The sequence below is a fragment of the Ochlerotatus camptorhynchus genome, unplaced genomic scaffold, assembly GCF_037179485.1.
Source record: "Ochlerotatus camptorhynchus isolate MF236.1 unplaced genomic scaffold, CSIRO-AGI_Acam_v1.1 ptg000423l, whole genome shotgun sequence".
Taxonomy (NCBI): Eukaryota; Metazoa; Arthropoda; class Insecta; order Diptera; family Culicidae; genus Ochlerotatus; species Ochlerotatus camptorhynchus.
In genome coordinates this window covers 230,630-247,985 of record NW_027040909.1, presented here as the reverse complement: position 1 = coordinate 247,985, position 17,356 = coordinate 230,630, and the positions used below count along the sequence as shown (strand labels likewise).

The window sequence follows — 17,356 nt, the reverse complement described above, 5'->3', positions numbered from 1 at the left end:
GCTCGTCTTCATTATCTTGAAGAGATCGAACATTCCAATTCAAAATATTTTATGATTTAAAATTCATTACTGAAAAAAGTCATGACGATATTGTTCGCAAATTTAATTCCAGGTTGAATGGCATCAAACATGGAGCTAGTTTTTAGCATATCAGTAATCATGTCCATTTATTTGCTGAACTTTGTTAGCTGTAGGCATAGATGAAGAATTTGAAGCAGGTGAGCTATTTGTACCTTCGGGTACGAATGTAGAATTTATTCCTCGCTGATCGTTAACAGCAGAGAAATGAGTACCTGGTTGGGAACGTGGAGCTTAGAATGGATTTTAGGATTGCTTTGCGAGTCTTACATTCCCAAAAATTGGATTTGTGGTTTTCACCACAATTTGAACATTTAAATTTCTCATGATCTTCCTGCACATGACAGCCGATGTTTTCATGAGAGGAATCTCCACAATTCATGCATTTAGCTGGCATGTAGCATTTTTTTGTTCCGTGACCCCATCTCTGGCCACCAGTTTTCCTAAAGTGTTCCCATTTCACTCGGACATAGAGCATAGCACAAGCTTTTTCTAAGGCCGCTTAGTTCACTAATATTAAAGTGAACTAAATAAAAATCATTAGAAATCCCATTGCGTGAATCGCTAGGACGGAATTTCATTTTCATTTTGATTACATAGAGTGGCTCAACTCCAAGTAATGTTGCCAGTTCATCTTTGATCTGATTCAAGGATTCACCATTGGGCAGATCTTTCAAGACAACTTTGAACAGACGTTCAGTTACGGTGTCGCAAGTGAAAAATTTGTCTTGCTTCTCATTAAGATACTTTAGAAGACTTTTGAATCCATCCAAGGTTTCAGCCAATACACGGCATTTACTCCAACGACCAATTTGAAGTGAAAACTTTAATTTAACGAAGTTCAAAAGTTCCATGCGAAGAGCATAGAAATTGGAAGTTGCTATGACAATAGGGGGAACCTTTTCCTTCTTGGCATTAAGCTGAGATTGTTTAATGGAATTTTGCCTAGATGATGATCATCCGTGAGCATATCAAATTGATTGCTCAATAAATTTCATCAGTAGGGGGACCAAGAGATTGCTTTTTTCTTTTTGCGTTTAGGCGCCATGGCGGCAGTAAAATGTTTCTTGAAATCGACTTTCAAGCAGATTACTATAAGAATCTGAAGGATCTAAAAGGAATTTTCCAAATCGATATCCAACAAGGTAGAAAATTTTTATTTGTGCTATTTAAATTTGTTGTAGCTTTAGGTAGCGGTAACACTTCCTTCAGCAAAAATCAAATAGATCCTCATGGCAAGAGAGCACGATGCGGATTGGGGTGTGACTCAGTAGCCGGAGGACTACCAATACGTAGCATAAAGTAATACCTCCTCAGGGTGGCATTTTTGAAGCTTTGTGTTTTCAGCAAAATTGGTCAAAGTGACATAATTTTAGTTAGTAATTCTGTCGCTAGAGCATTGCTTTATGACAAACAGGTTTTTCCTGTTACCTGTGGTCAATTGATATTCTGGATTCCTCCCTCCTCTTAAATTCTTAAATACAAAGTCATTTATGCATGGTTCCTAAGAAAGTTTAAGGATTGTTATGATGATATTAATTTCTGTATTACGTTTACTGCCCATAACGTTAGCTATAAAGATCCTTTATCACACTATTTTTAACCCCTTGCAGGCGAACGCAATTCAACTACCCTCTCCGCTCGCTACTCGCAGCCCGCAGCAAGCAATTACGTACGTTGGTGCCCCAGTGTCGGTTGACCGTATCGATTTGTTATCTGGGGCTAGGCCACGTAAGAAAATTACCGAGAAATTCGTCTGAAACTACAGGCGAATGAATAATTGATCACTAGTAGACGTCCGTGACGCTTGGGATTGAATTGCTTTTCCGAAGAAAGACCAGCCATCTGATGGAAATGAGGACCATAAATTGGGTTTCGGTTGTAGTACTTGATGTACCAGTACGCTGGGGCCGTCCTCGGATCAAGCAGCCTTTAAATTTATTTAAAAAAAATGTTGAAATTTAGCTGACGTAAGGTTTGGCTTTGGATAATTGTTCTGCTTAGTCGAAAACCTAAATACCAGGAAATTCTATCAAAGTGTAAGTTTAATTGAAATTAACCTTTTGAAAACAGATAATATTTGAGATTTGATTCTAAATATAAAAAATCAATTTCCGTGCTCGGCTTTCCGGTGACTTCCTCTCCCCGTGAGTTGAAATTTGTATAGGCCCTAATTGGAGGGTGAGCGAGTGTACCTTTCCACGGAGAATCCTAGTCACCATCACCGTGTTGCGTTGGTTGTGCTACTGCGCGCTGTTCCCCACTAAAGTGAGGTCGGTGGGGTTGGAGAAAAGTGGTTTACCTGCCCTCCTCAAGCGTGCTGTGTGTAGACAGACAGTCGGGCGCCCACCTGGTTGCATGCGGTAGGGGGTTTTGATTTGCTTGAGTTTCCACCTTTGCGGTAGTAGGACCAACAGGAGCAGCACCGTAACGTTGGAATCGATGAAATTTTAAATTCGATTGCCATGAACGAGCTAAATTGAGTTTGACTTGTTTTGCGGGATTTTTGCATAAGCTTCCTTGGCCGTGATAATTTGGCGTCGTTTGCAAACATGAAGCTTGTTCTGCACAATGCCCTACTTTACGCTGAAGATAACGTGTAATGTTTACGGCACGAGTCACCTTTCTTCTTGACTTGTTATCAGAGCAACAAAAACACGTCTATCGTTCCAGAACCAATTCTTCGAAGTTACCATCAGAGCAACTTCAATCACTTAATTTACACCAATGGGTCTGCTTTTAGCATTATCTCTCAACTTAGTCCGGCAAGAAATATGTCAGTGCGGTAGGGCAGAACGGGCAAACAGGAGGGGACAATATTTATTCCATCCATCCGGCTCATCCTACTGTGTATTTTCGTGTTTACTTGAAGTACGGGACGATCCGGAGACGTGCATTTGCTTGCTGTTTGTTCGCAGCAACAAACGCACAACGTGACGACTGACAGGCAGACCGCGACAGTGTGGCGGTTGGTGGTTGCCGCAGTGATGACTAATCATTTAAATAGCTCCTTTATCAGTCATATTGTCTTACATCAACGCAAATAATGTCAGCCTGAAATATATGGTACCGAACTAGGGTGGTTCAAAATATCGATTTCGTTCCACCCAGCTCAATCGATTCTAAATCAGGTCCTGATCATTTTCTCAAAATTTGAGCTCATTTGGTTGGGATTTCATAGTGGCCCTTTGAAGTTTATATAAGAAATACTATGTGAAAAGTGAATTTTCGTTCTCATCGTTCCAGCCTTTTTCGTAATGAGTTACGGGTAAGCGTGCTATTTGTTCCTATGTGAAATTTAATCAGCTACAACTTTGCTAAGTACCACTTTTTAATTGAACGTCAGGATAATAAAAAATAGCCCATTAATGAGTTAAGCCACTTTACTTCAAATGGGTGACATTTTGCTCATTAATGGGTACTTTCAAGTTAGCGTGTATGCCATACTACATGAAGCAGTGTTGCCCTGACGGCAGTTGATTAATTATATCAGAAAGATAGCGATTTCGAAATCAATTAATAAATAATTATCCTGAAGTTAAATCAAAAAGTGGTCTTCAGCAAAGTTGTATCAGATTCAATTGCACATAAGAATGGATAGTATGCTTACCCGTAAATCATTATGGAAAGAGACTCGGTCGATGAGAATGAAAAGTACACTTTTGCCATAGTATTCCCATATGAACCCTAAAGAGTCAGTGGAGCATGAGATCGCTATCAAATAAGCTCTAATTTTGGGAGAAATCTCAGGACCTGATTTATAATCGATTGAGCGGAGTGGAGCAAAATCTATATTTTGAATCACCCTATTCCGTACATTTCCACTCTTCCCTTCCCTTCATCACTGCAGTTTCATTTCCTGCAACAGCTGCTCGTTTTAATCGATAAACCGTTCTTGTTGTTCCTGTGCGGTTCGAAAACTATGATGAATGAGTAATAAAATTATTATTTACTACCTTCAATGATAGAGCTCACCGAGTCTGACCCAGCTTGGAGTAATTTTCCTTACTTAGAATAATGCTGCACGATGGGTATATGCAATTAACATTCCTTGCCCGATATCATATGTGATCTAGTAGTGTCACGATTATGGATTACTCAGTTAACATTGAGTGTCTTTGCCTTGTTTTATGGATAACAAACTAACTTGATTGTCCAGTGCACGACTTGCATTTACAGGGTTGTTACAAGAGGCGTGGATTTTTCGCGGATCTGAACTGTCAGTCGTGAAAATCGTAGATACATTAAATGATGGCGCGAAAATCACGAAGGGACTGATGTTCTTTTACAAAAATTTGCGGAATTAATTTTAATTGCGTGAATTGTTTTCGGTCATTGTTGAGAAAAGTTATCACGATATTCTTTTTATCGTGTATTATGACGCATCCAGTCAAACAGTTACAGTAAACTTTTGTATTGGAATTGAAATCTGGAAATACAGTATTTAAATGAGCATGAGCATGATTGACCGCCCGTGTATGCTACTGCCAGATCAGCTGTAATTACACAGAGAACCAATAGACGATGCTTGGGACTAGCATTCGTCCTCAACGTGTAAAAACTGATGATCTCAAACTAGGCAAAACCAGCGGAGGCCGCGCTTGAACGCAGGTCAAGAAAGGAATGGGTTGGCGTGACACTCGCTTTGATGGAAGCCGAGAAATCCTCTGCACTTCCACGAGGAATAACTGAGATGTTGGGTAAGAGGGTTGGGCTTGCATCAGGATTCGTTTTGATAAATGGTAAGCTGAATTGATATCCTAACGATCCTACAACGCGAAGGAGCTTGGGATTGAACCCACGGTCTTCTGCTCAGTAAACATAAACGTCTGCCACTAGGCAAACGAGCTCCTTATATTGCAACAGCGATTAACGAGTCTTGAATGTGGAGAAGCCTGAGATTAAATTCATGATGTTCTACTAAATAAGCAAAAGTGGTCGCTTTATATGTATGGCCACCGAGCCCCTCATATCACATCATACCATCTATGATCGAGTTGTTTTCGTAACCATTCAAACCTGGTACCAACGGCGACGACGACAACGATAACAAGTTCCGAGTACCCGCACGCTAAAAAGCGGCCTTGTGCATAACATTATTTAAGTGCACCTAAAGTATAGCATACGTGACCGAACAAATCGTGAATGACTTTTCCAAACACAACACAATTAGCCACTCATGCATCCAAAAACAACAAATTAAAATTACAGCAGTTTTATCTTCCTTTTCACTAGAAACGACACAAAAAAAACAACATGCTTATTTTAACTAAATCCGAACAAAAGATCACGCGCGATCGAGGTTATCCCACCGGGCAGCAAACAGATTGTTTTTAACTGGAACAAACTCATCAAATCCAACCATGATCCATGGTTAATTAGTAAATTCACTTGCATGAGCATAAGCATAACTGATCGCCCACGACCGCTACTCCGTTACTACCAGATCAATTTGTAATTGCATAGAGAACCAATAGTTGGAAATACAGTATTTAAATGAAATGCAATATTGCACAGCATCGACACGCATTTTAACATAACGTTATGTCAAAGTTAACCTAAATGATGTTGAGAATTTGTATCAAATCAGTAAGTTTCATTACAATAGCATCAACTCAAATATTGCCATTAATATTAATGATTTATCTCTTTTGTTTATCTAGAAATATAATTTTAAATTATAGGGGTTTCTTTTGCCTTCGTCTTGATCTATTGTGAATTTATTTATTAAATTATCAAATTGAAATTACAATTAAAGAAACATTTAAGCTGGTTCTTATGCAGCGTGTCTACTCATTTTTCTAAATATAATTTTCTGAGTTTTCCAGGAGTTTCTGGATAATTTTCACGTTTATACAGCCATTCCATAGCAAAACGATATAGTGGTTCTCAGAATTTCGTAAAAATTGATAGTTATGTTCCTTATCGCAAAATATTAGACCCGTATTTTATTTTTTTTTCATAAGAGCGACCATTTCCTATTCTAGTCTAGTTGTATAGGAGTATTAAGGGAAAACCCAAATCTTAATTTTCAAGGAAATATATAAAAAACATATTGCACCCTCTGTCTACAAACCATGAAAACCATAAAAAAAAACAAATAAAATCATTGTTTTTCAATAAGAAAGCTAATTTTTTTAACATCATTATATTTGTTATTTAATTACCTTTCATTTGATATCTTGGTCCTTGAAATCGGCGCAGTGATTCAAAAGTTATAAATTTTTGAAAAAAGTGATTTTTGAAAAAAGTTGATTTTTTGGACCATCAATGGTCACCCTAAAGAAAAAAAAAAAATATGTGTCTAATATTTTACAATAAGGAACAAAACTACAAATTTTAACGAAATTTACCACTTTTTGCTTTGAATGTCTATATAAGAAACCAGTTTTCTAATTGTGTTAACAAGATATAACCACAGACAGACATAACACATTGCATATTTCTCACTGTAAAACATCGTCGCTAAAACATTACCGCCATCTGTTGAGTACACTATGGTAGTACGCTGAACAGATGGCGGTAGTTTGTAAACGTCAAACGCAAGGGAATAGACTATGCGTGCCACAGGTGGCGGTACTACCAACTACGATACTTTTAAATTGACCGTTAAATGCTTGTTCGATGAACAGTTTTCGAGTTTTATGTCTGTTTGTCTGTGATATAATGTTCTAAGCATGAAATCTTAAAAAAAAAATCTATGCCTCAGAATTTCCTTTTTATCCCAATCTAAGAATCTTGATCCTTTTTCTGTGTCCAGGATCTTGAAATTTTTTATGAAACAATTGAATTCTCTTCTAACTTCCTCCATAATTCTCATGGATATCTATTTCAGAAAACTTTGAATTCACTCTGCAATGCTCTTCATTTTATTAATATTTTTAGCAATTCCCCGAAAAATGCTCCGAGAAAAAATCCATTTGGAGTTCTCCTCAGCATTTACTTAGTATTCTCCTGAAATTCCCGTGGAATTAACATACTCAGAATTCCCATAAACAGTCCGAACACGATGCCTCCGGTAAAATGTGTAACGGCAAAATTGCTATTTATTGACGAATTACAAATCTATTTGCGCCATTCGAAATAACAGATTTTAAAGATATATTCAGTATCAATAGATTTAAAATCTATTCATTAATTGATGAGCAATGATTTTTCAAACATTGCCAATTTGTCGTTACATATTTTACAGAAGGCATCGTTTTCGGAGCGTTAATTCTTAAAAATGCTCCTCATAATTTCCATGGAACTCTCTTTTGAATTTTCCAAAAATTATCACCGGAATTTCTTTGGAATACTTCTCAGAATTCTAAAGAAATTTTCCTCAAATATTTGTTGAAACGATCCTCAGAATTCATAATTCAATTCCATTGGATTTTTCCTTAGAAATACTTTAAAATTTTCCCTAAAACCTCAAATTAAATGTATTGCATGGCAAGACGTTCTATGATTTTATTTTTCACTTTTTATTGGGATTTGGATGTCATTTTCAAGTTTTTGCATTTTATTTAGAAATGCATAAATGTTTTAAAATAATGTTTCGGAAATGCTAGGCTGCTTTTATTCAATAGAATCTCATGATGTAAGGGTGTTTTATTATGTTTACTAAATGCTCGGAATCTATACTACTCAGAACATAAATAAATGAAGATGCTACATTATTTTTTTTTTAATGGGTAAAAACGATACCCCCTCAGCTCAGTCGGTCTAGGCGCAGCTACGAAGCTAGTCCATTGTCGATTCCCGTTCGGTCTACTAATTTTTCGGGATGAAAAATTCTTCAACTTCCTTGGGCTTAGGATGGTCGAGGCATTAAAAAGCTCTCAATTAAAATATGGAACTGCTTCATAGAACACTTAGTTGAGAGCAGGCAAAAAGCTAATATGCTATAAACTATAAGTTTGAAATGCCATGTAGTAGTAATACAAATAGTGTTTTATAGCAATTAATACAGTTTTTAATTTGTTGTGGGTTAATATTTGAAATCACGGATTTCGTGGATCAAATTTAAAAAAAAAAACTTGTAACAGCATTAGCATTAGCAGGGTGGCCAGCAAACCGGGAATACCGGGAAATATCCGGGAATTTGAAAAGTAACAGGGAAAACCGGGAAAAGCCGGCAATTCGGCAAGAGAACTGGGAAAAATTAATTAATCACACCATAGGAACAAATTTTTACCCCAGAATTTCAGAAAAAGAGTGATTCTTTACCAATTGAATGTCTTGCTCTGTTTGCTACATAATTTTCTACAGTTATAGTTATACAGTCTTAGTCTTTGTTTTAAGAACATAATCATGAAGCAGTATTTCAAATTGATTTTTATCGTTCCAATCTCAGATGTAATGTGCATGGGCCTTAAAAGAAAATATTGAAGATGCTGGACTTTGGAAACAAATATTTGAAAAAAACCGACACTGAACTATTCTTCTCCGGGGTATTTATTTTCGTTTTTCAGAATTCTAATGATATGAATTCCAGAATTAACTTGGAATTCTGCTCTGAATTATCATAGAATTCTGCTGAAATGAACCAGAAAACACACCGCGTAATAATTACCGTTGAATTCTTTTTGGAATTTCCTTGAAACCCTTCTAAGAATTTGATTGGAATCCTTCTTAGAATTCCCTTGAACCTATTCGGAGACTTTGATTTCTCTGAAACTCTTTTCAAAATTTTCTTTTAACTCTATTCAAAACAACAAAATCTTTCAAAATTTTATTTAGAAGCCCCATGGAGTATTTTAAAGAATTTCTTTGTAATCATCAGCAATTTTTTTTGCAATCAATTTTGCTGGAGTTCTGTGATGAATCTCTCGCACTAGGGTTGAAATTATCCCCAGAACACTCCTAGAACATATGTTGAATTCTCATCCTAATTCTCTTGGAATTCTTCTTAAAAATCATCTGTCATTTTCCTCGCGATCCCCATACAAATCTCTTAAGAATCACGTCGATATTTACCTTTAATTTTTTTATTATAACTCTGTTTGAAATCTTCTAAAATTACATAAGAATTTAATTTAATACTTGCATTCTTTTCCACAGAAATCCTTCCAAATTCATCTACCAATTTCTAAGGACTTCATGTCAGAATGTTTCTGAATTCTGCTCAAAACTTCTTCGAAAATTATCAGGGAATTCTCCTTAATATTTGTTTGAAGTCAACAGTTTGAATACTTTTAAATTTTACTAAAAATTCCAGGGTTTGTCCGCAAGATTCTATAGATTGTTCTGTAATTTGTTATAACCCTTAAAATCCCTCCACGACTCATAAATATGATATTTTTTTTCTTCAAATCTGTGATCTGGAAAAAAAAAATCAAAATCTCAAATTTGAATTATTTTTTCTCCAAATCTTGCATCACGAAGATTGTTATTAATCACAAATTTTGAAGAAAAGTTCTTGTTTCAGACTTTACACAAATTTCAAAGTCATATAATCTTGGGAATCTTCTTAAATCATACTTGTTTTATCTTTAAGTAATTTACTAATTGCTTTCAGTATATAACCTTTCAGTAATATTCTTCAAGTATTGGTCTATTGGACGTGGGTATTAAATTTAATGAACCATGTTTAGTTTCACGTTGGGCAAGTTCCAACGTCAGTAGGTTTTACATATTTTTTTCGTGTTTAACTTTGTACATCAGCGTGAGTACTGAAAGTTTAATATTTATGTTAGTATAGACAACAAAGTGAAGACCCATTTTCTTTATTCGATATCCCGATAACAATGTCCTCTAATTCTCATTTGTATTAAGTTAATTTTTTCTGAAACATTTTTTCTTCTTCCATTAAATCTCTTATTTTTCACAATACTGTCTTATGACCTATTTATCCGGGTAACATTTGGCCTAGTGACCATAATCTCTTTGTAATCATAAGATGTATCGAGCATAAAAAGTGATAGAAATTGATTTTTCAAAGTATCTCGAAAGATCAATGATTTGTTTTGGATACATAAAGTGACTCATAAAGTTGAATTTAGACTTTCAGCTTCAAAAATACTTTCTGTAATTTTGCTTTTATTTTCCCCGCAAATAACCTCCGAAAATTTTCAGTCGGCCGCGTTTTTTTTTTTTAATGCGTACAATTTCGTTTTTTGTTGAATATTAAAAACCGGGAAATTAGTTTCTCGTCATGCATGACATCATGTAGACAAGATAGGAGGCCCATTTTATTTGTAGCCCTGTTTGTTATACATCCAATTTTTTTTTTTTCATTTTTGAAAAATATCAAGTACCTATTATTTGAGCTAAAAATATTTTTTTGCATAATATAACCTGGACATTTCAGGGTTACAACTTTCTTATATTGGAAGCTGAGGAGACATAGAGCTGCATCATATTGTATGTACAATATTTTCATTGTAGAATATCAAGTAATTTATCCAGATAAATTTATTTTCATTATTTCATATTTACATAATGTTCTGATATATTTAATTTCTCCATTACATAAACTTTCATTATATAAATAAACTGGGTTGGAAGGGAGCACCAAAGTATCATTCAAACTAGGAAATAATCACTATGTCCCAGATAAAGACATATCCCTCTCCAACAGATAACGATTGTCCTGACCACGTCCTTGTAACTGGTAGGGATAGGAAAGGTATGTTAGTCCAACATTTACTTGCGAGTTTTAAAAATCTTGTAACAGCCCTGTGCTTAATCATAACATGCAAAACATGCGTCAAGAAGGGGTGAATTGGATCATACAATGCGTTTTTTAATCAAAGAAAAAAATTGAAAATTAACCACATATTTTGTATAAATATGTAAGCACCTTGCTAACCTTGTTCGATAAAAGTTCTGAAATTCTTATAAACTGTCCATGAAAACACTTCGTGACTGCAAAACCTTGCACTAGTTTCCTCCAGTTTGTTATTTGTATGGTAGAATGCTGCCGTGTTCCCCAAGGATCTTTCAACAAGCGCCAATAGTGGCGTCAATCGGCAGTCTAGTGCCCTCCGTCACTATAATTAGCGACCATTACGGGAAAAAGTTGGAAAACGAGCATGTTTATGACATTAATAGCATACGATGATATGTTCTCATCTATTATAGTGGCAAATCTATCCAGCAGTGAAGCTGACCCTCCCGGGTTTCCTTCCTGTTCCCGACATGCAAGGCATCACACGACACGACCTACATGTGCTGTATGTGCTCGCGCACAACTGGTGAAAGTCCTTTCGCGCGGATTCGTTCTTGACACATTTGTGATAAATTGATATGGCAGGGGTGATTATGTCATAACTTTTTTTTTCCCCGCTGAAGTCATGAAATCAGTCTCATCAGGCAATAAAAAATAATCGGCTTTTAATCGCCCCTCGCATGACGGATTGCAAATTTTTGGTTTTGATTCGCTAATTTCCATCTTTAAATATGTTTATGATGAGTGGTAAACCAAACCTTTTTTCTCTCCTCGCAATAGGGTCAAGCCGTCGTCCAGCTTGCACGCACCATTCCGAATGTAACCATCTTCGGTGTTTGCTCCAAGGGTAAGCACGAAGCCCTGGCTGCCACAGGATTGATCGATCACCTGATCGACAGAACCGACTATGTCAATGAAGTTAGAAAGTGAGTTTCAGCGTGGGTTAAGTCACATGGTACAATTGGATGATTGCTTATTTGCTTCCAGGATCACAACCGAGGGTGTCGACGTGGTCATGGACTGCCTGTGCGGCGAGGAATGCAGCCGAGGTTACGGACTGTTGAAACCCATGGGCAAGTACATTCTGTACGGATCGTCCAATGTCGTCACAGGAGAAACCAAGAGCTTCTTCAGCGTTGCTCGTTCGGTAGGTTCCTCTTGGTTTGACAAAAAAAACCAAAAAGTTTAATCCTATTTTCTGAATTATTGTAGTGGTGGCAGGTGGACAAAGTGTCCCCGATCAAGCTGTTCGACGAGAACAAGAGTTTGACCGGCTTCAATCTGCGACACCTGCTGTATCAGCAGGGTGGATCGGAGTACGTTCGTTCCACCGTTGAGAAGATCTTGGCTCTGTGGAAGGACGGTAAGGTCAAGCCGGTGGTAGACAGCGCCTGGGCTCTGGAAGATGTTGCTGAAGCCATGCAGAAGATGCACGACCGCAAGAACATCGGCAAGTTGGTGCTGGATCCGGCTATGGAACCGAAACCGAAACCAGCTACCCCGGCCAAGACCAAGTCGAAGAAGCAGGCCAGCGAAGACAAGAGCAGCAAAAAGGATAAGTCTTCGGAAAATGGTGACGAGAAGAAGGATGATGAAGGAAAGTCCAACGGTGAGGGTGGAGATGCTGCCGCGGGTTCTGCTACCACCCCAGAAGCGGTGAACGGTGACAGCGCGGAGAAGAAGGAAGAACCGGCTGCTACCAATGGGGATGCTACGGAAAGTGGTAAGTAGATGTTTTCAGGTTAGGTTAGGTTATTTACTTTTCGAACCAGGGTTGCCAAGTGGTTTTTCGAAAAATCTGGCTGATGCACAATAAAAAGTCTGGATTTGTCTGGATATTCAACATAATGAAGTTTTTATTAATATATGCCAATTTGTTTCAATGTGTTCACATTTATGTTTAACAGAACAAGGTTATTCGTTTGTTTTTTTTTTGGCATGCTTTGAAATAATACATTTAAATTTGATTGTCGAGGAGACATGCACCTAACCACTATCATTGGTGTGAAGGTTAACATAATTATTCAAACTAGAATTCCATGAATTGTTGAAACGTTAAGCCTGTGTCAAGATTCCTTTCAATTTATATTTAATTCCCATTGGAAATTTTCAAACAGATCGACGGAAGATGATGAGCGTGGCAGGGCAATCAAACTTGGTATACATTTTCTTAGTTGAGGAAATGCCAGCTCACCACCACATTTTGTCGTAACTCATACTTTAACCCCAAAAGTGAACCACGTTGCTTGTTTCATCCAGAAATAATTCAAAAAGTTATGATTTATCAGCTCTCTAAATTTTTGATCGTCCTCCTTAATCATTTCCCGAGGAATAATATTTTAAATTTTCCGATAGCGATAAAATCGTTTGATGCCTCCTTTCATTAACATTGTGAATCAAGGTGAATTGAGAACTCTGGAAAAATCTGGAAAAATCATGTATAGTCTGCTCTTGTCTGGGAATACTATAAAAAACGGAAGATTCCAGATAAATCTGGAAGGTTGGCATCGCTGGCTGCTTTGAGCACCAAACTGGAAATTAACTCAATACTTTCAAAATGAAGTACAGTCAAGATTTCTAAAGAACGGATTCGTTCCTGCCGGATTCCTATAGTACTGATGCCACTGGATTCCTATAGAAGTCAGTTACCGGTAAGACACAAGTCTGGTCCTGTGGAAGATCCGGAACATCCGTAAAAATGGTCAATCCAGGAAACTGATCCTAGAGCTCCGCTGTTTTTTAGAAGCCACTCGTAGACATCTTATCAGAATGAATTCGGAGTTGTGTTCGGAATATGGACTCTGGAGACTACGGGATGGTCCACCGGAACATCCGTAAAAGTAGTCAATTCATGCAGCTAATCGTAGAGCTCCACGGTTTTTAAGACGACTTATCACAATAAATTCGGAGTTTCGACCAGAAAATTTAAACTGTGAACCACGGGATGATCCTGTTAAAGATCCGAAACATCCCTAAAAGTGGTCAATTCATGAAACTGATCCTAGAGCTCCACGGTTTTTAAGACGACGTATCACAATAAATTCGGAGTTTTGACCAGAAAATTTAAACTGTGGACCACGGGATGATCCTGTAAAAGATCCGAAACATCCGTTGAAGTGGTCAATTCATGAAACTGATCCTAGGGCTCCTTGTTTTTTTTTTTTTTAGAAAGCACTCATAGATATCTTATCAGAATGAATTCGGGGCTATGTTCGGAATACATTCATACATACATACACACTTAGAAATTTTTACAGAAATCTGTAAAATAATCTTAGTGTGTATATATATTTGTACAACATCACATTTAAGATAAGACATAATCAACAATAGTACCATAGAGGTAACTCTAAGACCAGAAGGTCCCGAAGAAACGAGCTCAACTCTTTGGCTCAGCTCTGGTACTATCTTCGGTCCCAAGCTAATCGATGCACCCCTCGAAACATATGAAAATCCAATTTTTATCTGTCAAACTTTCATAGCGAATCAAAACAAACATAGTGAAGTACTAGAATTTTGACTAGAATGGGGTATGTTAATCGATTTGCTTGGGACCAATAGGCTAGTCAAGTAGTGAAACAATTTAAAATCGTTAGTTTCATATTGATTGTTGATAGTACGCCACAATACTCGGTTTGCGACTGCCGCTCTCCATCCTCGGTCATGCCCAACGCTCGCAAGATCACGCTCTACCTGGTCCGCCCATCGCGCTCTCTGCGCTCCACGCTTTCTTGTGCCAACCGGATCAGTAGCGAACACCAACTTTGCAGGGTTGTTGTCCGGCATTCTTGCAACATGCCCTGCCCACCGCATCCTTCCGGCTTTGGCCACCTTCTGGATGCTGGGTTCACCGTAGAGTGCAGCGAGCTCGTGGTTCATTCTTCGCCGCCACTCGTCATTAGCACGCGTCGCTCGAAAACTCCGAGTGCTTGCAGGTCCTCCTCGAGCATAGTCAATGTCTCGTGTCCATAGAGGACCACCGGTCTTATTAGCGTTCTGTACATGGTACATTTGGTGCGGGGGTGAATCTTTTTTGACCGCAGTTTCCTCTGGAGCCCGTAGTAGGCACGACTTCCACTGATAATGCGCCTTCTTATTTCACGACTCACATCCTCCGCCGTCAGTAAGGATCCAAGGTAAACGAATTCCTCCACTACAAGTATCTTCGTCTATCGTGACATTACTTCCTAGACGAATCCTGTCATGTTCGGTTCCGCCTACAAGCATGTACTTTGTTTTTGACGTTTTTGACACCACCAGTCCGACCTTTGCTGCTTCGTGTTTCAGGCGGGTGTATAGTTCTGCCACCATTCCAAATGTTCTTGCGATAATGTCCATGTCGTCCGCAAAGCACACAAATTGACCGGATTTCGTGAAAATCGTACCCCGGCTGTTGAGCCCGGCTCGTCGCATTACACCTTCTAGAGCGATGTTGATGAGAGTCCGTCACCTTGTCGCAGTCCCCGGCGAGATTCAAATGAACTGGATAGTTCGCCCGAAACCCTGACGCAGTTTTGCACACCGTCCATCGTTGCTTTGATTAGTCTGATCAGCTTCCCAGGAAAGCCGTTCTCGTCCATGATTTTCCATAGCTCTGCCGTATGCCGCCTTAAAGTCGATGAACAAATGATGCGTTGGGACTTGGTATTCACGGCATTTCTGGAGGATTTGCCGTTCGGTAAAGATCTGGTCCGTTGTCGATCGGCCGTCGATGAAGCCGGCTTGATAACTTTCCACGAACTCGGTCATTTTAGGTGATAGACGACGGAAGATGATCTGGGATAGCACTTTGAAGGCGGCATTCAAAATGGTGATCGCTCTGAAGTTCTCACATTCCAAATGGTCGCCTTTCTTGTGGATGGAGCAGATTACCCCCTCCTTTCACTCCTCCGGTAGCTGTTATGTTTCCCAGATTCGGACTATCATCCGGTGCAGGCAGGTGGCCAACTTTTCTGAACCCATCTTGATGAGTTCGGCTGCGATACTATCCTTACCAGCCGCTTTGTTGTTTTTGAGCTGCTGAATGGCATCCTTAACTTCCCTCAGCGTGGGAGTTGGGTCAGTTCCGTCCTCTGCTGCACTGACGTAGTCGTTTCCTCCATTGCGCTGGTCTCCCGTGCCTACGTTCTCCTTGCCATTCAGGTGCGCATCGAAGTGCTGCTTCCACCTTTCAATCACCTCACGTCCGTCTGTCAAGAGGCTCCCGTCCTTATCCTTGCACATTTCGGCTCGCGGCACGAAGCCGTTGCGGGATGCGTTCAGCTTCTGGTAGAACTTCCGTGTTTCTTGGGAACGGCACAGCAGTTCTATTTCCTCGCACTCCACTTCTTCCAAGCGGCGTTTTTTCTCCCGAAGAATGCGGGTCTGCTGCTTCCGCTTCTGTTTATATACCGTTCCACGTTCTGTCGGGTTCCCCGCTGCAGCATTACCACCCGCGCTGCGTTCTTCTCCTCCAAAATTGCTCTGCACTCCTCGTCGAACCATTCTTTCCACGTACCCGATGGTGCTCTCGGCTGCGTCGGTGATGGCTGCTTTTACTGTACTCCAGCAGTCCTCTAGAGGGGGCACTCCTCTGGCAACGCTGCCTCGAGATTCTGCGCGTATGCTAAGTGTTCGGAATATGGACTCTGAAGACTAACGGGGTTGTTCACCGAAACATTCGAAAAAGTGGTCAATTCATGGAACTGACCCTAGAGCTCCGCGTTTTTTTTTTCAAACCAATTCATAAATTAATATGAATAAGAACTCAATAACTCGATATTTTTAAATTGTTTATTGGATAAATTTTGATGTGATGAATAAAAACTATGATATACCGTCGTTAACTTTTAACTCCAAAGATAGATCTCCAAGAAGTCAAGAGAAAGAAGTCCAAGAAATCCAAGGAATTATTCTCGGTCTAGGTCTATGAGCAGTTCTAAGAAAACCACAGAGAGCTGAGATCAGTTTTCTTGAATTCACCACTTTAACGGATGTTTCGGATATTTTGGAGGACCATGCAATGACCCCGGGGTCCATTTTCCAGGCACAACTCCGAGTTCATTCTGATGAATCTAAAGCCCGATTCAAAGTAAATTTGGACGCTTTCAAGTGATCATAACTCAAGAATTAAATAACATACACGGTTGATCAAAACGTCCAACAAATGGGTATTTATCCAGCTTCCAAACGATATATAACAAGTTATTACATTTCACCGTTTAGAACGAACTGTCGCACTTTACTTGTGTTCGATGCCATCAAGATCTGCCCAGTCGCTGGTGACACTGTACCGGCGAACTTATTCAACTTTAAACGCATTTGTTGTGCATTTGTCACTTCTTTACCGCATCCTCGAAGTTTTCGCTTGACAATTGCCCAATATTTTTCGATCAGTCTAAACTCAGGGCAATTCGGAGGATTAATCTTTTTGGCGACGAAATTAACATTGTTTGCAGCATACCATTCTAGTGCCTCCTTAGAGTAGTGACAGCTGGCTAGATCCGGCCAAAACATAACGTTGGTCTTGTGTTGCCGAATGAAGGGTAAAATCCGCTTTTTCAGACACTCTTTAATGTAAACCTTCGAGTCATTGTGTGAGATGTGATGAAAACCTTGGTTTTAAGGCCACAACTGTAGATTCCT

General features: G+C 38.9%; 1 protein-coding gene and 1 long non-coding RNA gene across 2 annotated transcripts in view; one reads left to right on the top strand and one right to left on the bottom strand.

The window, feature by feature from the left end:
• The window catches only part of LOC135711186 (uncharacterized), a 239,414-nt gene that overhangs the window by 120,759 nt on the left and 101,299 nt on the right, over positions 1–17,356 (bottom strand). The gene's annotated exons all lie outside the window — the stretch shown is intronic.
• LOC135711166 (synaptic vesicle membrane protein VAT-1 homolog-like) overlaps positions 1–17,356 on the top strand; it is a 176,055-nt gene that overhangs the window by 150,856 nt on the left and 7,843 nt on the right. Inside the window, exons 6-8 of the mRNA XM_065233933.1 lie at positions 11,513–11,658; positions 11,720–11,879; positions 11,945–12,455. Of these exons, the coding sequence (XP_065090005.1) occupies positions 11,513–11,658; positions 11,720–11,879; positions 11,945–12,455 (817 nt within the window). The remainder of the gene's footprint in view (positions 1–11,512; positions 11,659–11,719; positions 11,880–11,944; positions 12,456–17,356) is intronic.